This window comes from Lepidochelys kempii, chromosome 6 (assembly GCF_965140285.1).
Source record: "Lepidochelys kempii isolate rLepKem1 chromosome 6, rLepKem1.hap1, whole genome shotgun sequence".
NCBI lineage: Eukaryota > Metazoa > Chordata > Testudines > Cheloniidae > Lepidochelys > Lepidochelys kempii.
This window is the reverse complement of record NC_136385.1, coordinates 94,476,931-94,502,599: the sequence shown is the minus strand read 5'-3', so window position 1 is coordinate 94,502,599 and position 25,669 is coordinate 94,476,931. Positions and strand designations below refer to the sequence as shown.

Below are 25,669 nucleotides of genomic sequence, written 5' to 3'. Positions count from 1 at the left end.
AATTACATATACATATTGTACTTCTATATCAGTACAGATACTCATTTATACATTACACATACAAAAACAATGTTCAAAAATGTTAAGGTTGCAAAGTCAAGCACTCACAAGTTAGGAAATGCAAGAGCTAAGGTTGCCTGTGCACCTTAATTCAGCCCCCTTATGCAAATAAAGGCAGTATTATAATGCATATACTATTTTTCCCCAGGACCCCTACCCCATTCAGTGCACAGACTGGATAGTGCTCAATTAGCTATTCAATATTTTGTTTTCTCCTCAGTGTGGCCCTTATGCTTACTTGCAGCACACTATTGAAATTCTGCTCTGAAGACAAAATTACTACATTTCCGCATGGGCTTTTCTGAAATATTCAAGAGCTTCACAGACCCCTGCGAGGTGAGCGGGTGGTAGTACCTCAACATTACAGATGGGCAGCTGAGATAGAGAGAGTAAGATCAGAAGTAACCACTAATTTTGTATACTCAGTTTAGGATGCCTAGGACTTGATTTTTCCAGATATTTAGCATTGTATAGCACTGTATATAGACAAGCACATCTCCAATGGACTTCAGTTGCCATTCTGAGTGCTCAGATCCCAGGCTCTCATGTTGGGCACCCAGAAAGTGAGGAACACAATCAGTGACAACCTGTTAAAAGTTGGGCTTAAATGATTTGACTAGCACCCTAGAGAAACTCTGTGCCAGAGGCAGATATAGGATCCACATCACCAGGGCACCATTCAACAGCCTTATTCATGAGACCCATCTTTTCCTATCACTACACTCTACATTCACTACACATCTCCCAACTTCTGCAATAAACAATGCAGGAGGCCTACATAAAATAGCCTCCTTTTCTATACAACCCTGTTTCATCCTCATAGAAGATCCATCCTGTTCACTACTTAGACAGGTGTCCTGTAGAAAACAATAGCATCTGATCATGTAGTTCAAGACTTACATAATGCACAGGCAAAAGGGTGGGGGGGGAGCAACTTAAGGCTGCACAGACAACCATAGTTCTGGGATTTCCTAACTTTCATGTGTTTAACTTTACAACCGTAACATGTTTTTAACATAACTATTTGGATGTATATACATATATTTTTATATATTTCATAAAACTGATTGGTTTTATGAAAAATGCACTTTCAAGTGGCAGTTTTCTTTGTGCACCTTTCTTAGCTGTATGATGAAAGTGCCATCTAGTGGCTGTTACTGAAAATCACTTCCAGAATTCCTCTAATGCAAGTGAACTGTGTTATTGTGCTCTCCAGCACAGAGGCAAAGTCAAAAATTCACTCTAAGGCTGAAAAGTTGCCTCTTAAGCAGAAGAACTTGCCCAGTGACGTGAGGAAGCCCCATCTGCTCCTTGCTCGAACTAGCAAAGGTGTGTTTGGTATTACACTGGGCATCTCTCTCTCCATTTCTCACCACACCACAGAGTGTACATTTAGCACGAATGATTTAGAGAGCACATATGATCAAGTACTTTGAAACCACCCCCTTGTCCACCTGTTAAGCCAGCAGGATGCCTGGGTCATTTCAAACCCTATTACCCATCTTTAGTTTTTTTGCTGAAGTTTTTATCTGTCAGGTTGCTTACAACTAGGTCCTGTTCAGATGCCAGAAGCCCCCTCTTATTATAAATACTTAAGAAATTCCCCAGGAGCTTTCTATGAGGAGGACCCATGGAATTTGGAAGAGAGTCTTCTATCTAGAGCACAGCTGAACAGGAGGAGTTGCAAGGGGGCAAACTCAACCTTAATTAGCTGCTTCTCCTAGACTCTCATATTTTCATCACAAGCCTCTCAAGATAGCAAGTATTTCTCTTAAAGCGCCAACTCCCAGAGTCATGCGGTTATGTGGAAATCTCAGCTTTCATTTAGAAAAATTAAAATATATTTCTAGCGCCCATTGTTGTAAAGGAGCAGATGGCAAAAAGGAACTCTAAAGGCTCAAGACCACAAGACCAAAGAACCCAATATATTTTTTTTAAAATTGCATGATTTTAAGCTTATAGTGCGTGTGTGTCGGGGGGGGGGAGGGTTGTCTAATGTTTTTTGAACATTTGGGGTTGGCTATATGGATCTCTTCTTATTCCTCCCTCACATACTACATGCAGGCACATAACCAAGAGCAAATTAACACACTTCCTTCCCTCTCTAACATCTCAATGGCTTCCTTCTTGCTTTCTGAGTGAGTTCAAGCCCTTGTGCATTCTGCTTGATGCGTCTCCATTCCCAGGGTCCACTCCAGGCCACTGTTGCCAGAATTGGTTGGGAAGAAAGAGGCCCTCATAACTGGATTTGCAACACAGTGATCCCCAGTTCAGAGGCCTACACAGAAAGGTGGAGGAGAAAGAGAGACAAAGAAGAAGGGTGCATGTGTATTCTGAAAAGAAGCTAAGAACAAAGAAAGACAGTAGAGATACCAGTACATTGCACTCACCCTCAGCTACGTCATCATCAACTGTCAGTTTGAGGCTCTTTCCTCGCCGTACCACCCGGACTGTGTGCCACTCATTGTCATTAAGTTTCTGCCCAGCATACAGAGTTTCAGGTCCTTTGCCTGGGGATGGTGATAAGTACAAGAGTTAAAGACGGACCCTACTACACGGCAGTGCTTGCCTGATTAGGAGAGTCACCAAAATCACCCTGGTGTGATATTGACCGCAGCTCATCAGAAGATGGCAAAGGAACCAGTGCTCTGAGCCAAATCCAAACTTCTGTCCCTTTCTCACCCAAAATGGATCAAGATCATTACCCCTTACACTCTAAAAAGTGCTTTCTCCCTCACATCCCAGAAGGCACATGCATAGAAAGGTAGGTGGAGGGCTAAACACCTTTCCTGTCTCCCCCAGAACTCATCATTGCCAACATAACTTCATATGGCATATCGCAATGCTAGGGGAACATGCTGATGGTGGGAATAACTCTGGAGTGAGACCAGTACTGAGCTGGAATTCTGCTTTATTAAGTCTCTATAGTTAGAAGAATAGCAACATGCTACTAGAGGCTAGAGATTCCACAAAATTGTTTCTCCTGGGCACTGGGCCTCCTTAATCTTAGTGTCATACACACCAGGCTGGTTTCGCCCTACAGGTCTCCAACCATGACCAAGCACCCACCAACTTGACTGATTGCCAGAGAACCGTAAAGCAAACAGCATTCTCAGCCCTCTCCATCCCCCTAGATCAGGGCTTTTCCATTTGGGGATGTTCTCCCATAAAAAGAAAACAAGAACAATTCTCCTTGCAAACAATGCTCCTGAAGGGAAACCAGTCATTTCCCCCACGATGTCCAGCTTTATTCCCCACTCATTATGCTGGGCAGCCAAACTTTTGAAATGCTAATTGCTTCCAATTCCAGAACTGTGACACTGTGTGCATATCAGTCAGTGAGTGAAGATCAAATAGTGGATTGTGCTAAATTCAAAGTGTCCATGCGGGTTGCAGCTTAGCACTGAGTTGCCTTGGCACAGGTGTGTGTGGGAAGCCCACAACTAGTACAGCAGAGGGTGATGTAAGTCAGGACTAAGAAGCATTGACAGAGCTGTGGTAGGGGGAGCCCAGGAATGAATGAGCAAGGTATGCAGGGGGTCAGAATTGATGTGCATTGGTACAGCTGTGGTAAGGATCGTAACTGACATAGCAGGAGTTGCTGCAGGTCAAGACTTTGTGAAAAATCCAGATCACTTGTCCACGTTATAGTCAACTATAATAAGATTTGTCCATTGTATTCAAAAACAGTAAAAATGAAGCAGTGAAAAGCAAATCAGAACGAATAATGCACTGTGTCATGGCTGGCAGAAAAGTCTGATTGTAGTCAAATGCCTACTGCTAGCCAGTTTAGACACAGAGGAAAGGAAAAGCAGAGCTGCCACAGTCACTGGAGTAGCAATGCGGGTCATCCTTCTCTTCCCTTGGTTCCAAAGAAGGTGAGTTGCATAGTATAACTCTAGTGAGAATTCCTCCTTGCCAGGGGAACCACCCTGTGTTGCCACAATTCCTAGCTTGTGGCTATGCCATTCCTGCGTGACAAAGTCAAACCAATGGCATGAAAATGAACTCCAAGTCCACAGGGCAGGTAGGTTACACATGACACCCAAATTCTGCTCTCCATTAAAATGGCACAAGTTTATGGAAGCTCAATGGAGCTGCATGAGATTTTAAATTGGTACGAGAACAGAATTTGGCCCACAGCCTGTATTATGTATTTGACCAGCCAGCAAAGTTTCTGCCTGTGCCAATACAAGGGGCTCCATTAGAAACCCAACACATGCCACTCTGCAGTGACTGCAGGAACACAGCATCTCCTCTGCCAAGTATTGCACAGAAGTTACTGCTGTTCGGGCACTTATCTGGGGTTGTGAATGGTGCTTCAATGGTGTCCACTGACTATGGGGCAGTTCACAGGTCATGGAGGAAACAGAAGGCAGAAACCCTTGAAGGGCATGTTGACAAGTCTGAAATTATCCAATATTCATCTTTACTGCTCCAGTCTTGGCTTACACTGCATGTTCATTGTTCTGGGTCTTTGTAAAATATGTTTATTACTTATTAGTGTACTTTCAGATGCTATGAGATTTTTTCTATACAAATATTGGGGCTCGATGGGGTTTATTCAACTGAAATAGTCCAGTGTGGTGATGGTCAGAAACGTGATCATGTAAAAATATAGCATCTTCTTACTCATCATGGCTCAGAGCCATAGCTGCGGACTTTACTGAAACAGATGAGTTCCCACGATTAGTCCTACAGAGCTGACAGAGCTATGGGAAAGCCAGCTGGGTCCTATTCCGCTTCACACATCAACTGTCATCTTTTTTTAAAGAAAAGATGCTACAAACAGAAAGAATCTGGCAGGAGTTTCTGTAGAGCTGATTAAACTTAATGCAAATAAATTATCTGAGAAGTTCAGGACTTTCTGCTGTTCATGAACTGGTCCTGATTTCTGCCAATGGGTATGTTATTTACAAGCATTCACCAAATGGTTTGGGCTAACAATTTTCCACCTACGGACTGCTTGGGCACTGCCTTCTTTGACTAGTCTTCTTAGTGCTACCTCGTTAGATGGAACCTTTATAAGAGGAGAATAATTAATACCCCTCTCCACGCATGGACTCCCTGGTTCGTATGTAACTCTGGGTACTCCTACGAAGGGATGCTACTCCCCGAGCCTCCCTACAAACACAAACCCATTCCATAGGAAGTGTCAAGAATAAGAGGACACAAGCATAGTCAAACCAAACAAGTGTTTGAAATGCAAATCAATGCTCACAAACACTGGTTTTCTGTATTCAACCAGCTGTAATGTTCACATCCCTGTTGAAGGCGTGTGCAGGCTGACTTGCAAATGAACAAACATAGGCTGCGTTTCTGCAACTGGTAGTGCGTAAATGAACTGCTGAATCTGCATGGAGCCCTACTTACTGCAATGTGGCTGTGTATGAGGTAGTGACCCATCACACACCATCAATTGCAGAAGCAGGACCTGTATACTGAGAGTGCAGATGCGTGCGGTTATTAGCGATTTCAGAGAGTATAACCATTTTTAGAAACGAGAAAAGCACTTCTGAAAATTTTATCCATGTGCATGGAAGAAGTGAGTTGTTTATCTTTAGGCAGCCACCTATGGTTCGGTGCCCACCAGACATCATCGTCTGCTCTCAGTTACAGCACCACTGCAACCAACTGTGATATCATAGATTGGAAGTTTTGGCCTCTTCTGAGCAGATGGACAGCGAAGAAACTCAACGATGCACCTTACCCCATATACTAAGATCCCTGGCAATAAAAAAGGAGGAAGAGAAAGAAGACAGAAGCTATGAAGCTGAGCTGCTGGAAACGTTTTCTATTTATAATGTTTTTGATGAGATGGCAGCTGGTCCTTCGGCAATTTTTGCACATTACTTATTTTTTATGAGCAAGGACAAATAAGAGGCAGAATGATTAGCATTGCGCAAGAGGAACAATAAGAGAAGTTTTGCTTGAGTGAGAAGATAAACATGAAGATGCTGGAATTTCACGGCTGTCTTTAAGGAGAACACATTGTTCCACCTTTGGGGCCTCTTGGTCTTTTGACGCATCTTCCTAACTACTTCTAAAGATGATGGGCACTATGTACCATGCGTCATCAGGAGAGAAGAGGCCCCTCCATCTCACGTGTTAAAACTTGAATGAAGCAACTACGTAAGTATTTCCTTAATGTTCAAGGTAATCAGTCCCCATTCCGGAGCAAAACCTCTCCTCAGATGGCTCATCATCTGCTAACACACAAATTCAGCAACTTACTGAAGTGTGCAGCCAATGACTGCTTGGCGAGGCTGCCACTTTCAACTCAGGCTCAAGTAGGTTTCTTCAATCTGCCCAGAGTCAGTGTCCATAATGTATATAATGCAACTCTTTAGTCTTGAGAAGACTCTCTCAGGATGTCCCCAACATCATTTCCATGTAAAAGACCCATCATGGTCAATTAACAGTAAGGCCTCTAGCAGGCAGGCATGAGGGTCCATACAGAGCTACCTTATGTTTTAATAGAAAAAAACACAACCACCCTAAATGGCTCAAGGACGTACTGCCCTTTAGTCTTAGCTGAAGAGAACCTACTCAACTGAAATAAGGGTCTAGTCAGAGGGATGCATCCTTCCAGGAGCATAAACAATGATTTGAAGGGAACTGACTACTCCCCATTTAGAATGGCCCTGCTACACAGAATTCCCCCCTCCCTGAATGTACCCGATATGCTCCAATGATTCATTAATTTCAGTGGAACAATGGCAGTGCAAAACGGAAACTGAAGGCTGGCAGTGAAAGGGCATCCCTCTTCCTCCGTACCTATCACTCACTGCTGTGTGCGTCACAGAGCGGTCTATAAAAATAAGCGCAGGAGCTCAAAAATCTCCCATCCCTTCAACACAGGTTATCATGACCTGATCCAGTTATAGAATCAAAATGGGCCTCCATGAGACCAGACTTTGTCTTTCTATTGAATTACTGTTTAGGTCACTCAGGAGTGGAGAAAGGTCACCATGTGTGACTGTTGGAGCTAGGGAGACAAAGCAAGAAGGCACAGGGATAGACCCTGGGGAGGGTTCCTGGTCACTGCAGAAATAAAAATAAACTATTGCTGTGTCTTGATAGTGGGATTTTAGAGAAGACTCACAAGAAGCCTTAAAGAGAGATTGCACAGAATTCCGACACTGCTTTGCTGCCACACTATGTGTCTCAGCGTTGCCTAGTGAGCAGAGACAGGCTACAAAAGCTGGGCATTTCCATGCCCATTAGACACAGGGCAATGTCTTCCTGGAGTTCAGTCAACGTCCCACGGATTTGAGAATTTTTCCTCCCTACTGATGCATCTGGAACACCAGAAAATTGTTTGTTTTTTTTCCATTGGTAACAAAATACTTTGAAACTACTAGCAAAAAGTGAATGTGTGATTGTAGGACGAGCCATGCAGGTCCTTCCTGCAGTTAGAGGGGACAAGTGCACCTTAGATAGCTCTCATTATACTTATGATAAGACTGGACTAGTGCAACTGCTAAGCAAACTGCCTCACTGATGTGGTTAGAAGATGGTGAATGGGGAAAGAGGGAAAGAGGGAAATACGTATCTGGGAACTGTTAGTGGGAAAGATTAAGTCAAGATGTTACACACTGATCTGTGCCACTCTTATGCCTAACACCAAATGCCCCACCTTTCCTCTAGCCCAGACTTATCAGAGGTGCTTTTAAGAAGATACTCTATGTACAGCTCCCCAGCCAGGAAATTTGTATTCATTCCTTAATGCACTGAAGGAATTGGGGAAGGTTTGGGTGAGGAAAGTAGAGTAGGAAGAATCTGGTAGAGGACAGGGAGGCCATGAAATAACCTCAACTTTGCTCCTGCAGCTGCCTGACATCTAGTGAGTCACCCCGAAGGACAGTGTGAATGTTAGAATAGGAACAAGGCTTAAATGCACAGCTAGCTGCAACCACAAGTCCCTTCAATTAGCATTAGGTACAGCTGAATATAAACCATCAACATGGAGTTTCCTAGTGTATCAAGAAAGAGAATGTTTAACTGAGGCAGCACTGTGGCGGGACGAAACATATTTGTCAGGCCTTTTTCCTGACTGGAGTCCACTCTCCCCTCCAGAAGCATTGCTAATTGCAAGGAAACAGCAAATGACCCCAGATGCCCAATATGTTGCAGATCTGTTTTAGAGACATCAACCACACCAACACACACTCTCTGGTTTTGCTCATATGCAGGTTATAGAAACCCCTTCACCATGAAAACACTGCTGCTAAGAAAAAAATGAATGGGTATGCTTCCCCCGCTGATAGATCAATGACTTCACCCCCCATGGCCATTCTTACCTGCATGGATCCTCCATTCTTTCATGCGGGCCATTTCCATATACCACTCCAGATTAAGCTATTCAGATCAAACAATACATGCTTAAAACAGAAGCCTTTTTAGCAGGCCTGTGGAAACGGTTACATTCACAGCTGTACAGAATGGTTCTGTAACCCCTTGGAGTTTAGAGAGCATGGCCCCTTTAAACCTTTTTCCTAATGGGGTAGGGGGAGCAGTGAGAGAAAGGAGGGAAACTCCAGGTGGGGCTCTGGAGCTGGAGAGAGAGGGAGAAGGGCTGCAGCAAGCAGGCCCTCCCAAACTGAAGCAGCAGAGAACCTGCCTAAAGCCTGCGAAGGACAGCACGGCCAATCAGGGACACACCAGGACAGGAGCCAGGAGGAGCACTGTGCCGGGGGGAATCGCCCGAGAAGGACAAGCCGGAGCTAGACCCAGTATCACTGCTGCCCAGAGCTGCATGGGGCTGTGAGTACTGGGGCTTGTGACTCTGCACTGGGAATAAGGAGGGAGGCTGCTAGTTAGTTAAGTGGGGAGATGGTCACTCTGTGTGGCTTTGCAGAGAGCAGCAGAGAAGGGCATCAGAGGGGTTTGCTGGGGAAAGTTCACTGGCACCAAAGATGACCAGGAGCACCCAAGACTCAGCACTGGACTGGAACTTTGCTCAGGCCTCTTGAACTCTGTGTGCAGACACATTGCTCGGTGTGTGCCCTTTCAGACTGTACTACCACTGGGCCTGTGGGGCCTTGGTTTGGATGCAACTCTGTTTTACTGCTCCCCTTATATTTCCCCTTGTTGTTTTTCTCCTCTCATCCCTTTGTAAATAAATATCTCCCTTTGTTATATCCATTGTAGTGTGTGTGTGTGTGTGTGTGTGTGTGTGTGTTTTCTCACTTTGGGGGGGTTGGAACAGGTGCCCCTGGGGTGGAAGGGATTTTTCCTGCTCCATTCCTGCACACGCCTTCTCTTGGCCAGAGCTGCCTGCACAGCAGACTCCATCTTGGCCAGGAGGGCGCGAAAGTTACAGTTCCATCTGGAAGTTGATGGAATTCTGCATAATTTGCAGCAGCCAAACCAGGAGTAAAGTTTATTTATTTAGATTTATACCACGGTAAAAAAAATACCAATACCAACACCTAACAATCAGTAAGGCTTACAAGTGCAAATGAGAACCTCCCAGTAGCAATCATATACAAACAGATTAACTCAAGGGGGAAAAAAATCAAAAGCCGCAAGATCAGCTCTTTCGCCTTCCCAGAAACATACACTCAGCCTCCCCCAAAACCTTGTTCACCAAATGGCTTTTACTCAATGTTAGACTATTTCCACCCACACTCTGTCTGCTTTAAAACAGCACGATAAAGTTAAAGGTTACAGTTTAAACAAGCAGTCCTGGCTTCCTGTACAAAGACCTTCAGAGCCAGATTCTGCCATCATTACTCGTTTTCAACCACCCTAACCAATGTTCTCCATAGGGATACTTGTGGAGTAACGTATTACTAAATTGGAGTGAGGATGGCAAAAATCAAACCTCCAGACTCAGTATTTTGGGGCACAGCCTGTGTTTTGTGTCCCCTTCTGAGCTGATAACATTGTGTATGATTAAACACTAACTGGATAATTAAAACTGAAACATTTAGCTGATTGCATATGTGGTAAAACTGTGAATTATATTTCTGCCCTTTAGTTTCACTGTCCAATTTGGATTAAATGCAAGAGTAGCGAGTTACCATTATACTTAGCAAACAAGTGAGATCATAATGAAATCTTTCAAGGATGATGGTGCAGTAAGGTGGTATTTAAACAAGCAACCATCAGAGCAGCAACATATTGTGTGACCTGAACAGAACAGAACAGGAAAGTGGAAGCAGAGATTTATTGGTGACTTTCAATTTCAGATAAACTTTACACTTCGTTAACTTTAACTTAACATTAAGTGAGTGTAAGCGCTGGACTAACAGCGCTGGAAATCAAAGTGCACTTTTTATTTATAGGACAGGTACAGCATGGGCAGCAGAAGTGCAAACGTCCCACACAGTGTTCCAGCAATGTGCTTAAACCCTGACCCAGAAGAGCTGCACTGTTAGTGAGAAAAGAATGCAGTCTCCATTCCTGTTTAAGTGTGGATCTCTCTACGGAAGCTGTCAACAAGTGGGCCAATAAGGACAGCTTACCCAATGTGAACCCTTACCCATTTAGTAGTTGAAGTCAACCTTAGTACATTTCCACGCAGGCCAGCAAGCAGCCCACAGATAAGAATGACACTGTCACTGATGACCTGGGCCAGATTTAAACAACTTTCCTTAAAAAGAAAGAACTGAATCCCATTCCTGATTCCCCAAGCCAAGCACCTCGGAAATTTCAACAACAGGTTTTTTTTCTTTTCCCCCAAATTATTCCAATCCATGTTGGGAGAGACCCATGTTAACTATTTGATGGACTCTAATTCATGGTGTAACACAGCTTCAAACAATTTATTAAGGAGGAAAATAATTATTTATTATTTGAATTTGGAGAATGACCACACAGGTATTAGGGTGACAAAACATGGTCACCTATAATTAGATACAGGAATAAATATAAAGAGCCTTCGGGGTGTGGAGGTCAGAAAGAAGGCAATGAATTCAGTGGGGTGTGAATGAGGATCTAAATGACAGCAATAAGGCAGCCTACAGTACTGTTCAAATTCTGATGTATGGAATAGTAATACTTCACACACAGTTTGTTTCCCTGGAGAATTTTGCAACTTTTAGCAGAGTGATAGCTCTATTCCCATTTTTCAGGGAGGGAAACGGAGGCACAGAAAGCTAAAGTGACTTATCCAAGGTCACACAGTGATTGAGTCTGGGACAGAGCTCACATCTGGAGACCAGCCCCCTTGTTCCAACTATTGGAAGGTGACGCCTAGCAAGGGTGGCACAGTGTTGTTCTCACCCCTACTACCCACAGCCACCCATTGCTCCCTACATGTACAGCAAGAAACTGATGTTAAGATTAGAGCAAAGAACTAAGCTGCCATCACTGTTTGTATCAGACTGGACAAACAAATTCCCAGCAGTATACAGAGTTTCCAGTGGTGCAACATGTGCAAATATAGATGGGTTATGCTTCTGTTATTTCTGAAGTGTCCCAAAACTTTGGGGGGTTTGTGCACATAGGGAAAGGAGTCTCAGTGGTTACACACAGCTCTTGTAAATACCCATGAGGGACCATTCAAAGGACTAGCTCCAACCTCACACCCACACCTTTTATGCCCCAGAAACTACATCCGAGTGAAATCCTAAGCTTTCAGTGCCGGGTTAAGGTCTTCTCTGGGGTTTGCAAAACACTGGGCTCACTTACTGGGCTTTGGTTATTAGATGGGGTGGGATCTGAGTTACCCAGGAAAGAATTTTCTGTAGTATCTGGCTGGTGAATCTTGCCCATATGCTCAGGGTTTAGCTGATCGCCGTATTTGGGGTCAGGAAGGAATTTTCCTCCAGGGCAGATTGGAAGAGGCCCTGGAGGTTTTTCGCCTTCCTCTGTAGCATGGGGCACGGGTCACTTGCTGGAGGATTCTCTGCTCCTTGAAGTCTTTAAACCATGATTTGAGAACTTCAATAGCTCAGACATAGGTGAGAGGTCTTTTGCAGGAGTGGTGGGTGAGATTCTGTGGCCTGCGTTGTGCAGGAAGTCAGACTAGATGATCATAATGGTCCCTTCTGACCTAAATATCTATGAATCTATCTATGAATCTATGGTCCACGCCCACCCCTACCCCCCACTGCAGGACCCACATGTGTTAATCTTTCCTCCATGTCTAGCTAATTGCTAAGAGGGGTGTTTTTGTTGCAGTTTTTAATTAAGCAACATAAGCACCCCCGGTGTCTTGGATGGGAGGAGCCTTCACACAAATTATATTATTTACGGATAAAAAACAGCTGCTGCAACACAAGCAGAGGTTTTGCCTTTACAGGAGCATGTACATTAAATTACATTTACAAATATACAAAGGGAGGTTTGTGTTTCACAGAAGATGCAAAAAAGAGAGACCGTGGCCACGTGTGCCTATTAAGATCCTAGGGCTCTTTTCCTCTGTACTCAAATAGGAGATGTTCACTACAACATTTGGCTAAATTCCATTTTTGGCAAATATATTCTCCCTCCCTAAAATCCTCCTGTAATTTCAATTAAATACAGGATTCTTCGCTAGTTACTCTCCTGAAGTGTTGCTATGGGTGTTTAAACAACTGCCACTTCCACCCAGAGGTGGCTGCATTTGGCAGCAACTGAAGTGATCCCTACAGCAGATAGGCCCTTAGGCCCTGATCCCTGTACGTGGAACTTTCATTGTATTGGGACCTATACAATTGGGGTTCTTCACATTTTCTTACTACTTGCAGGCAAGGAAAACTGTCTTTTCCTCCCAAAGTGCCCTTCTCCTGGCATGGTCGGTATTTGTGGGTATGAAGTTCTTCCTTTAGCTATGATAAACTAACACCTTTTGGGCTGCTACCCCTAAACTCCTACACTTACTTAGCATTTATGTAGCATTTTATCTGTTCAGAGCACCGTACAGTTAATTCACCCTCACTACACCGTTGGAAAGGAGATGGATACAGTATTATCTTCAAATAAAAGAAACTGAGACAACACTAAAGTGATTTGCCCAAAGCCACACAGAGAGTGAATAGTAGGTCCAGGATTAAAACTTGGCTTTCCCCTAGGCCATGCTACCTTATTTCACCAAGGTTCATAGAATCATAGAATATCAGGGTTGGAAGGGACCTCAGGAGGTCATCTAGTCCAACCCCCTGCTCAAAGCAGGACCAATCACCCAATTAAATCATCCCAGCCAGGGCTTTGTCAAGCCTGACCTTAAAAACTTCTAAGGAAGGAGATTCTACCACCTCCCTAGGTAACGCATTCCAGTGTTTCACCACCTACCTAGTGAAAATTTTTTTCCTAATATCCAACCTAAACCTCCCCCACTGCAACTTGAGACCATTACTCCTTGTCCTGTCCTCTTCTACCACTGAGAATAGTCTAGAACCATCCTCTCTGGAACCACCTCTCAGGTAGTTAAAAGCAGCTATCAAATCCCCCCTCATTCTTCTCTTCTGCAGACTAAACAATCCCAGTTCCCTCAGCCTCTCCTCATAAGTCATGTGTTCCAGACCCCTAATCATTTTTGTTGCCCTTCGCTGGACTCTCTCCAATTTATCCACATCCTTCTTGTAGTGTGGGGCCCAAAACTGGACACAGTACTCCAGATGAGGCCTCACCAATGTCGAATAGAGGGGGACGATCACGTCCCTCGATCTGCTCTCTATGCCCCTACTTATACATCCCAAAATGCCATTGGCCTTCTTGGCAACAAGGGCACACTGCTGACTCATATCCAGCTTCCCGTCCACTGTCACCCCTAGGTTCTTTTCCGCAGAACTGCTGCCTAGCCATTCGGTCTCTAGTCTGTAGCTGTGCATTGGGTTCTTCCATCCTAAGTGCAGGACCCTGCACTTATCCTTATTGAACCTCATCAGATTTCTTTTGGCCCAATCCTCCAATTTGTCTAGGTCCCTCTGTATCCTATCCCTGCCCTCCAGCGTATCTACCACTCCTCCCAGTTTAGTATCATCCGCAAATTTGCTGAGAGTGCTATCCACACCATCTTCCAGATAATTTATGAAGATATTGAACAAAACCGGCCCCAGGACCGACCCCTTGGGCACTCCACTTGACACCGGCTGCCAACTAGACATGGTGCCATTGATCACTACCTGTTGAGCCTGACAATCTAGCCAACTTTCTACCCACCTTATAGTGCATTCATCCAGCCCATACTTCTTTAACTTGCTGACAAGAATACTGTGGGAGACCATGTCAAAAGCTTTGCTAAAGTCAAGAAACAATATATCCACTGCTTTCCCTTCATCCACAGAACCAGTAATCTCATCACAGAAGGCGATTAGATTAGTCAGGCATGACCTTCCCTTGGTGAATCCATGCTGACTGTTCCTGATCACTTTCCTCTCATGTAAGTGCTTCAGGATTGATTCTTTGAAGACCTGCTCAATGATTTTTCCGGGGACTGAGGTGAGGCTGACTGGCCTGTAGTTCCGAGGATCCTCCTCCTTCCCTTTTTTAAAGATTGGCACTACATGAGCCTTTTTCCAGTCATCCGGGACTTCCCCCGTTCGCCACGAGTTTTCAAAGATAATGGCCAATGGCTCTGCAATCACAGCCGCCAATTCCTTTAGCACTCTCGATGCAACTCGTCCGGCCCCAGGGACTTGTGCACGTCCAGCTTTTCTAAATAGTCCCTAACCACCTCTTTCTCCACAGAGGGCTGGCCATCTATTCCCCATGTTGCGATGCCCAGCGCAGCAGTCTGGGAGCTGACATTGTTAGTGAAGACAGAGGCAAAAAAAGCATTGAGTACATTAGCTGTTTCCACATCCTCTGTCACTAGGTTGCCTCCCTCATTCATTAAGGGGCCCACACTTTCCTTGGCTTTCTTCTTGTTGCCAACATACCTGAAGAAACCCTTCTTGTTACTCTTGACATCTCTCGCTAGCTGCAGCTCCAGGTGCAATTTGGCCCTCCTGATTTCATTCCTACATGCCTGAGCAATATTTTTATACTCTTCCCTGGCCAACCTTCCACTTCTTGTAAGCTTCTTTTTTATGTTTAAGATCCGCTAGGATTTCACCGTTAAGCCAAGCTGGTCGCCTGCCATATTTATTATTCTTTCGACACATCGGGATGGTTTGTCCCTGTAACCTCAACAGGGATTCCTTGAAATACAGCCAGCTCTCCTGGACTCCTTTCCCCTTCATGTTAGTCGCACAGGGGATCCTACCCATCCGTTCCCTGAGGGAGCTGAGGTCTGCTTTCCTGAAGTCCAGGGTCAGTATCCTGCTGCTTACCTTTCTTCCCTGTGTCAGGATCCTGAACTCAACCAACTCATGGTCACTGCCTCCCATGACCTTTCAGAAATTGGCCAGCAACCATGTGGAAACATTGATATTGGGGAGGCTGACTGGGGCGGGGAAGGTTGGAAGCAGGATGTGTTTGGAGTGCTGGTTCTGGGATCAGGGTAGATTTCTTGTAGCTGGGAAGAGAAGTAAGTTAGGATTCTAGTTTGGAATAATCCTTTCCCTACTTTAAGCTCCTGCCAGCAGCTCTCCCTCACCCCCACAGTAAGCACTTCCAAAACAACCTGGAATCCAGAAACCCACCCCAGATGTCAAGCAACTGCTTTTGTCTATTGCAGAAATCCTCCTTGGGGCTGGATTCCTGATTCCAACTACCTCTCTACAATGGAAAACTCACCCAGCCCAAATGCCGCTGCCAGGACCTGAAACCTTGGTGATGGGAATTACAGTTACTTCTCGGGATTACTTGCAAGATTCCCTAAATCTGCATCCCAGCCCCTCTGTGTATCCCTAAGGGAGCCATTGCTGTGGGAGTGTGCGCTGCTGATCTTGCAGCTCTCTCTCAGTGCATTCTGAAGGACAGATGAGGATTTAGACATATGAAAGAAGAAAGCACTTGAGGTTCATTCTGAGGGTGCCTTTGAAATTCAGATTTTAAAATCACAGCTTTCATTTTAGCTAAGAAGCACTGAAGGGAGATAATGACCTAGGGGGCGAGGAAGGGAGAGAGGTTGGCAGACTAAGTGCATGTGGGTTTGATTGAATCCACATCTCTGCCTCCAGGTCTCCTAGCTCTTGATGCCAGGCAGCATTCCCTAACTCGCTTCCTTCCCGCTTCTCTACCATACCCAATGAGGCATCCCACCTTCACATCCCCTTTAAACACAAAAGATGCAGGGATTAGCTTCATCTGTGCTGGACTCTGTCTTTACCACACTCCCAGAATGCACTAAGCAACGTATCAGGCACAGACTCTGACAGGAAGCACTACGTGCCTGACCTACGCAGAATAATCAATTCCAACGCTGTGGTTGAGTCAGAGGTACCCGCTACTCTAAAATCCAAGTAAACTCCTCCCAGACCTTTCGTGTCCTCTATCTTTCATGAGGAGCTGATTTTCAAGGGTCAGTGTTGGCATCCCCTCAGACAGTCAGAATTAGACTGAACTAAAGGGAACAGTACCAAAATGGACCTGTGGGAGGGGGATGGACAAAAATGGATTAATATGCCTTCCACCGCTTTTCCCCCTCCAGCTACCTTCTGAGATTGCTTGATTAAAGGGGATTTAAAAAAAAAGTCACTGATGCCGGAGAGAGGGAAAGATAATCAGTTAAAATAATAAGCACTTTTAGATGTCAAGGAGAAAGGGCACGGTTGCTAGCTAGCAGGCAGATGAGGAAGGGTCCATAAGAGAAGAGAGGCAATTATGCAAGATCTCCTGGGATTTATTTCATGGGAGGGAAAGTCATTAGCCACAATAACAACAGTTATGAGAATTATCAATCCTCATGCATAAGGTTTAAGGAAGTAAGGCCAGCCAGCATTGTAAAGCTGCTAAGGGAGACAAACAGACTTGTATTAGGGTTCCATGTTAAGTGTCCCTGGGCAAGTGAACTAAGAGGGAAGGTTGTTTGATTCTCAAGCTATAGTACATATTGGCCTCTGGCTAAATTGTGAAAAGGGTAGAATATCATTGGTGGCGTGGGCTGGTCTCAAATATCTAAATTTCTTACTTTCTGAAGGCCTAGAGGTTACTATAGTCTATTTTCCAGGGTGGGTTTAAATATCTACAATTTTACTCTGAGAAATGGTTACTCTTCCCTTGTTTTTTTTTTTTTTTTTTGATGAACTAGCCTATTTGTTTCCTCTTTAGCCATCTGCTAGGTGAGTGCTTTTTGTTATTGAGGCAGATGGAGTAGGCATTTCTCTTTTCTCCTCTATCTTCTCCTCTATCTCCACCGTGCCTTGATTTGGAGGTTTTATCATCTTATATCAGGGCCAAGACAGCTGAAGGGAGGCCTGCCGTGATGCCATCTCATCCAACAACCAAAGCAAGGCTGGACCAGGTCAGCACTCTGATAGGAAACCTCCAGCTAACACCTGGGTGCTACAGGGTATTGAAGTTTGCAATTTGATAGATGGTGCTCTTTCCTCTATGTCCCCGCTGAATCAGTGCCCTGGCTGGGTGCTAGGTGGCACTGAAAATGTTACTGCCAGAGATTTGTTTTACATCTGATCACTTGTGCTAAAGAGCTGATGGCACTTTTTGTAGGCTATGCCAGAGCACTACCCGTAGCACCCTGGTCACTGAGGTTGCTGCAGAACGGGGAAGATTGCATGCTTAACTGAAGTCAATTAATCAGTTTCCATTAGTTATTAGATACTTGAGTGGCAATTGCTGGGCTAATGAGGCAACTGGCTCAATAACTGGGCAAATATATATTTGGGAGGCACAGGAAGTATAGGGGAGCTGAGAGAGTGAGCCAGGGGCAGAGGAGAAATGAGAAAGGCATGTGGAAGGCTCCTTCTACGCCCCTGCTCCTCCTGTATACCTGCGGTACAGTCTGTTGTGCATTTAATCTCCAGTTGCAAAGCATATGTGGCGAAAGAGAAACAGTTGGCAAGTGTTTGTGGCTAGGCAGTGGCACTGACAGGGTAGGTAAAAGGCCACACACTGACACAGGAGTAGGAATGAAAACTCCCATACAGTGTCGTAGCTGAACTCCGTTTGGCTTCCTTACACTCTGGCCTCAGCTGAAGCTGTAGCAATAATCTTCACTTCCTATCATAAATTCGGGTGTGGTGTTGCCAAGCACAGCTGAAGAGCCTCTGCACTCCAGTGGCGGGCGGAGTGATCGCCCTATATCCCTTCCACCCGAGGAGCACTGGGAGGGTTCATTCATTCATGTTAATAAAGATCCTGTGCGGAAAAGGCATGATAATAAATAGCACAAAGGTATAACTGTTTACACAGCCGTAGCATGAACTACGACAGTGCTGAAAAGTTGTTCATAGTGGGGAACGTTCACAGATGCTTAGAGCTCTATCAAATTCACGGTCCATTTTGGCCAATTTCACTGTCATAGGATTTGAAAAGTCATAAATTTCATGATTTCAGCTATTTAAGTAATGAAATTTCACAGTGTTGTAATTGTAAGGGTCCTGTCCCAAAAAGGAGTTGGGGGGGCGGGGAAGAGTTGCAAGGTTATTGTAGCGGGGGGGGTATGGTACTGCCACCTTTCCTTCAGTGCTGCTGCTGGCGGCGGCGCTGCCTTCGGAGCTGGGCAGCTGGAGAGCAGTGGCTGCTGGCCGGGATCCCAGCTCTGAAGGCAGAGCCACTGCCAGCAGCAGCACAGAAGGATGGCATGGTATGGTACTGCCACCCTTACTTCCGCTCTGCTGCCTTCAGAGCTGGACCCTTGCTAAGCAGCTGCCACTCTCCGGCGACCCTGCTCTGAAGGCAGTGCAGAAGGAAAGGGCAGCCCCCCTAAATAATCTTGTGACCCTCCTGCAACTCCCTTTTGAGTCAGAACCCCCAATTTGAGAAACATTATCCTCCCCTATGACATCCGTAAAGTATAGTAAAAGCACACAAAAGACCAGATTTTACAGCGGGAGACCAGATTTCAGGGTCCGTGATGCGTTTTTCATGGTCGTGAATTGGGTAGGGCCCTACAGATGCTCCTTGAAATGGGGAGCCATATTTACTTTTAACAATTAAAAAAAAAGAAGCATTGTAGGTGCTAAAACCAACAGTTATGGACTGCGTCATTGGCTAGTACGTATGGCAGGAAATTGAGGAAAGTAGATGTCTGGCCATACTTCTGGATTGCTGCTGTGGTCTATGACAGCAAGATGGCTGGGAAGGGGGTGGGGGGAATATTATCCCTCTCCTAGCCTGCCCTCATTGGCTCTGGCCCCATGTGACTAGTTCCACAGACTCCAGGAGGACTGAAGAGTCCCCAGTAAGTCACAAGAGTGGGTCCCACATGAAGCTAGAGTCTATTGACTTCACCTGCTCTGCTCCAACCAGTAAGGGCTGTGGGAAGAGATCCTGTTCACTCTATTAGGTGTACCATTTAAGTCTGCAACTTCCTCCGAAGGACATGGGATAAGGTCATTGTTGCAAACAGCATCAGAGAAAACTGATCCAGTGCTTTCCAATAAGACACAGCCAATCCCAATGTTTCTTTTAAAAAGTCTGTCAGTTTGGGATTATTTTGTTCAATCAGGGATTTGAAATCAGCCAAGGAAGCCATATAGACCTGGTCAATGCAAAAGCAATTATCTTGAATATTAACAGACTGGAATTAAACAGAGGTCACACAGAGCTAGGATTAGAACTCAGGAGATCCCTGGCTGTCAGTCCAGTGCTCCAACCAGTACAACACATGATTTTGCTGGAGTGAATCCTTAAGGACATGATACAAGGGCACTGTCAGGGTTAAATAAAATAAATCCAATTTTGTTTAAAAACAGGGCTCCACTTCTGATGACTGCTAGTTCCACTTGGAGGTTGGGGTTAAGGGTCTCCAGTACTTCAAAAGTCCAACTTTCTTTACCCATATTACTAACAAATGGGTTAGATGATTAAAGGGACTTTAAACAGAACAGTATTATGTGCAATTTCTTTTTCACTTTGTGTGCTATAATTTCTTTGCCTCTCTCACACACTGAACAATGCAAAGTGTCCATTCTCTTCAATTTCACTTGCAGGTTCTCACGCACTAACGAGCACAGACTGCAATGTCAGGGTTACAAATACTGAAGGGGAACATCTGATTCCCCCACCACTACCCCGCTGGACAATTTTTGGTTTTAAGATTTCATAGATGGATCTTTTGGCATTGTGTAACAACAAACCAACAAACTCAAGCTTGAAAACAAGCCAACATTTCTGACCAGTTTAGAGCCAGAAGTGTCCCTTAAAACAAAAATAAAGTATGTGTGTCTGGCTTTGTCTGATCATGTAATTACTAAGATTTATAATTAGCAGCCAAGCCTAAATCCTGCACATTCTAGTTGACAAGTGTTGCTGCAGGATTTGGGGCCTTTATGGAGAATACTATAGTAAAAAAGGAAGGAAGGCATTGCCTTCCATTCAAATGCATGACAGGAGATGGCAAAAAGAGAAGCATTCTCTGATGCACTATGGGATGAAAGCTGTTGTGCTGTGGAATTACTAAAGAAGTGGGTATAAATGTAGATTACAGTGAATTAAGCAAAACAATTCATTGTTAGCTATTCATCTGCAGGATTTCAAGCTTCTCTAAACCATGCCTTAAACTCTGCCACCCTCTAGTGTTTCATACCACCACAACAACAATGTATAAAACACTGTTGGATGAGCAGAGAGTACTGTCAATTCCCCCAGCACTTCACAAGTTTCACACTACACACAAGAACTATTTAGTAGAATTTTCCAGTGACACCTTAATAATGGAGACCAGGAGTCAGCACTGTTGAGACAAGTTTCACTCCTTTTGTTTGTTTGTTAAGCAAAGATTTCTTGGCTCTGATCCTTCTATATTGCAAAGCATCATTTACAATGGCCACGAAGTGGTGGCAATTTAGTTTCAGTAACGGTAAACTAACAGGATGTACACTTGCCTAATTTTCAAAAGGTGCTAAGCACCATCAATGCTCATTTAAGTCAATGGGAGCTGTGGAGCTCAGCATCTCTGAAGATCAGACAAACAGATGCATAGATTAATACCGATCTCTGTACAGAGGGCAGTAGCAGTGACAGATTTCATACAGCGTATTCCAGCTCCAGTTTTATAATAAGCATAAGCTTATATATGAACCTTTCATTCATAGGGGGTCAAAACAGCTTAAAAATTCACCAATAGTTTAATCCACATAAACTTTCCATTAATCCAGTTGGTTTTATCTATGAAGCAAGCTATTTTACATAAATCTGTTTTAACATCGCCTAACTAATGTAAGTGCAACACTGTAAAAATGTAGAGCACTATAGAAGAGCCAAGTAGCATTATGATCAAACTGGAATTAAATTATTTCAAGTTCACCTTTAAAACCACTGCTCTCTGGCTCCAAACAGCTAAGGAGTTTCCAGTTTTACCATGAAATTTATTTTAAATGATGTGTTCAATCTAGTCACACTGTTTCGCATGTGCAGCTCTGAAAAGACAGTGAGATGCGGAAGCTGAGCCAATTTGCATAACTGGACTGAATGTGAAAATGACTCTTTTGGGAGTTTCCTTTTCACCTCAAGACACAACTAACCGCTTACCGAAGAACTCTGGTTGAAGGAAAAGTATATTGCGTATAACTGATTCTGACATAAAGTGAACTTGACTCTGTGTGCGCACGCACACACACAGGATTCACTGTGCCCACTACAGGACAGCGGTCACCTGAGAGAGAAATTTTGCAGCCGTTTAACAGCACACCACAGTGCTACACAACATTTGATACAAGAAATTAAGGTAATCCTATACAGAAAACTGCACAGGGAATTCAAAGAAGCACAAAGTAGTAGCACTAGTTGGAATTTAGCCACAGCACTTGGGTTAAGGCTTGTATTCTTGCAACTAGTCACATGAGGTTGTAGTTATCTAAACCATTGATCTACCAAGCAAAAGGCGTTTTGGCCTTGTACAACCCCTCTCTTCCCACATCTCCAGATGAATGAATGCCTCAACTATGGAACCTCACTAAGTAAGACCTGTCCTGATCCTGAGTGAATTTATAGACCAAGAACCTCAACTAACTGCTGGGCAGGTATTATACCTACAGTGAGAGGTGATTGCTTTAGTACTTTGGGCCTTGAGTACGAGGGGCTTTAATTATTAATACTAAGACCCTGACTTGCATCCTTGCTTGGTATATGGGCAGATAGTGTAGATCGATGTCTGTGTATGAAGAATATAATTGACTCCCCTCCTAAAGGAGCAATGAACACCCAGATTCTGCCACATTTATCCTAAGGAGAAACCACATTAGGCATACATTACAGGCTAGCCTGCATACAAAAAAAGGTATAAGATCATTATGGTGCGATCAGTCGCCCTCTCAGAAAAACAGAAGAACTTGCCATATAAGCCACTCTTGACCACAGGACCTCTTTGCTAACAGAGTTGTCAAAGTGCACCCCAACACCCACATCTGTGATAACTGCACCAACTGACAACCAGGGATGGTTTCATATCTCATCCCACCCAAGGCACCTCCAGCACCACAGAGTAGCACATTGAGGCACAAGGATCAATAGTAACTCAGAAGGAAGATTACCTCCTACTGAATCACCAGCTACATTTCCTGCAGCTACCCAGAATTTCTTTGGGTGCCTCTTATCCAGTACTGATCCAATCCAACCCTGAAAGAGATAGAACACGAGAATCACAGGCCACATTGGGATTATTTCCAAAAAGAAACCTCAAATAGCTCCACCTCTTTATATGCCTCCATAGAGAGGGCAAAAGACTATTTCTCCATTAATTCTGCCTTGTCAGTCACTCTCTAGACATGTAACAGCAAAGATGAGGTTCTTCTGTACAGCTTCCAAGACCAAAGATGATCATAACTTCTGTATCTAGTCCTAACTACTTAGAGAGTAAAAATACAGGATTAGACACAGATATACACAGCATCATAGGTTTAACCCCTTTGTTGCTGCTATACTCTATGTCAGACAAATTTTCAGCCCCGTCCCTGGCAGCGTTGATAACTTTATTAGAATGACATGATTTGCACATGTTACAAAGTTAGTTTATCAAGAACCAGCATCCTTGTAAGTATGCTCAGTAGCACTCAAGAAAAGACTATATTCCCATACAGCTGATATAATAATTTTACTCAGCCACCACACCAGCCTAGGCCAGACAGACCGCAGGGCCTATAGCTCATGCCTTCCGTTAACATTTCAAAACTGCGAAGGGTGGGAATAACAAGGATGAAGCTTTTGACCCCTATAGCAGGCCTAACACTGAGCTACTCAGGTCAGATAAATATTTACATCAGAGGTTTCATGCTAAATTGCTAAATAAAGCTTGCTTCAACCAGGCCTCATACTAACTGGAGATAAGACCCCTCTAGCTCAGGAGTCAGGAATCTTTGGCACGCGGCCCATCAGGGTAATCTGCTGGCGGGCCGCGAGGCATGTTGTTTACATTGACCGTCCACAGGCACAGCCCCCCACAGCTCCCATTGGCCAGGAACGGCAAACCGCGGCCACTGGGAGCTGCGGGGGCCGTGCCTGCAGACGGTCAACGTAAACATCATGTCTCGCGGCCCACCAGTGGATGACCTTGATGGGCTGCATGCCGAAGGCTGCCAACCCCTGCTCTAGCTAGAGTCCAGAGGCAAAGTCTGGAGTTTCAAAGTCAAAACAAAAACAAACCAACTTGCCAGCAATTCAAACTATCAAAATAAGACTGCCAATAATAGCTCTCTATTCCTTCCCTGTGTACAGTTTATGTATTCCTAACTTCTGGGGAACCACAGTCAAGCTGGGGTTGCCAATCAAGCTACTGAGTAACACTCCCCTTCAGACTCTGGTTTCTCATCCCTTCAGCCTCAGAAGACTGTTTTATACAATCACAGTGTGACTACAGGAGCATTTGGTTCCTGGGTTTTAGCCCTCTGCTTTCCAGACCTCATTAAGGGTCCATCCATCTTCTCCATCACGACTCCTTGGAGATAGATGTTATTGTTTAAAATATGGTTTCCACATATCTGTGTTGATGCTGCACTCATATGATAGATTTAAATGCAAAAACTTCCCAGAAAACAACTCAGATGCTAATTGGGACCCTCACAGCGCACAGCCAAAAATCAGAGTAAATTCCTGGAAATGTTCTGTGGATAAAACGTGATGACGTTTTCCTCAACACCCTGTTATGCCCTGGAGACAGTGTCACACTGGGTAGTGATCACTGGATATACATCCATCCACTAGGACACTTGAAGAAAGACCCCGGGAAATAATCCATGTGCCCAGGGTGTGCAATATAAGTAACAATAATTCATCTTTCCAGTGGAGTAAGCCTCAAACCTATGAACTTGTCCTGCAAGTTGAAAAACACTGAGTAACTAAATCAAGTAAAAAGAAAAGGAGTACTTGTGGCACCTTAGAGACTAACCAATTTATTTGAGCATAAACTTTCGTGAGCTACAGCCCACTTCATCGGATGCAGCCGATGAAGTGGGCTGTAGCTCACGAAAGCTTATGCTCAAATAAATTGGTTAGTCTCTAAGGTGCCACAAGTACTCCTTTTCTTTTTGCGAATACAAACTAACACGGCTGCTACTCTGAAACCTGCCATAAATCAAGTAAAACAGAGACAGAATTATAAGAGGCCTGGGTGAAAACCAAAATGTTACGTACTAGGGACATGAATGTTCGGGCATATTTCAAATCCATCTAAGTCTGCCAAACCCAACATAAAATGAAGACTCTGGTTTGGCAGATGTGTGGCAATATCCTGTCACTGCACAACCCATATAATGTAACTATAGAAGCCACTGGCCCAGAAGAGCTCTATAGTCAAAGAGCCACAGAGAATAGGTAGATGACAGCCCTCTTCTGCCACATGCACATACACACCCTCCCAGAAATAGGTTCTTGGATCATTCAGTGGAAAGGACATCCAGGTTCCATTTGGGTGAATCTCTAAATCCTCCTGGGATTAACAGATTAATAACCATTCAGGTGGCATGCAATAGGAAGGTAATATACAATTAATGCAAAAGATTGTGTCATCCCTGCTGGACTAACCAGTAGAGGGAAAGAGGATGCTGATTATCAAGGACTAGAAAAGTTAATCCTGTAGTTTGAGTGATAGCAGTTTATGCTTCTGGTGCTCCATGTTTTAGGTTCTACCCCAGCTGACAACTGTAATATCCATATATGGCCTGGGGTACATAACACTAGCAAAATGGCAACTGTTTCAGAAACAACTTATGAACTTGCTGTAATGTCCTTGCACATTGTTCTACTAGTCACCACGTTAATACAAACTGCAGAGGGTGAGGGTACATCTACCTTGTAGCTGGGTGTGCAAATGGCAGCTCATGCAGATGCAACAGAGCTAGCCATATTCTAGCTAACTCACTAAAAACAGAAGTGAGGAAGCTGTGCACAAGCTTCCATGCAGGTTACACAAGTATGTTCCTGGAGGAAGGGAGTGTCAGGTGGTCTTAGGCAGCCTGCACTGAGGCCCATGCTGTGGTATCCTCACTTCTCGTTTTAGCAAGCGAGCTTGAATACAGCTAGCACAGGTATGTCCACACAAGGTGCATTCCACAAATCTGCAATGCAGACATACCCTTAGGAAGGCACTAGGAAATCATGCGCTATCAAAGAGAACCCAGTTTAAATGAACTTTTAACTAGCTGTGTTTTCAAAAATTTCTGACGTTTAAGTATTC

At 44.3% G+C, this 25,669-nt stretch overlaps 1 protein-coding gene across 6 annotated transcripts in view; it reads right to left on the bottom strand.

Annotated features, from left to right (window-relative positions):
• NRXN3 (neurexin 3) overlaps window positions 1-25,669 on the bottom strand; it is a 1,346,778-nt gene that overhangs the window by 756,685 nt on the left and 564,424 nt on the right. For all 6 annotated transcript variants that reach the window (XM_073349326.2, XM_073349320.1, XM_073349317.1 and 3 more), the window contains one exon: window positions 2,451-2,570. In XM_073349326.2, coding sequence (XP_073205427.1) covers window positions 2,451-2,570 — 120 coding nt within the window. The remainder of the gene's footprint in view (window positions 1-2,450; window positions 2,571-25,669) is intronic.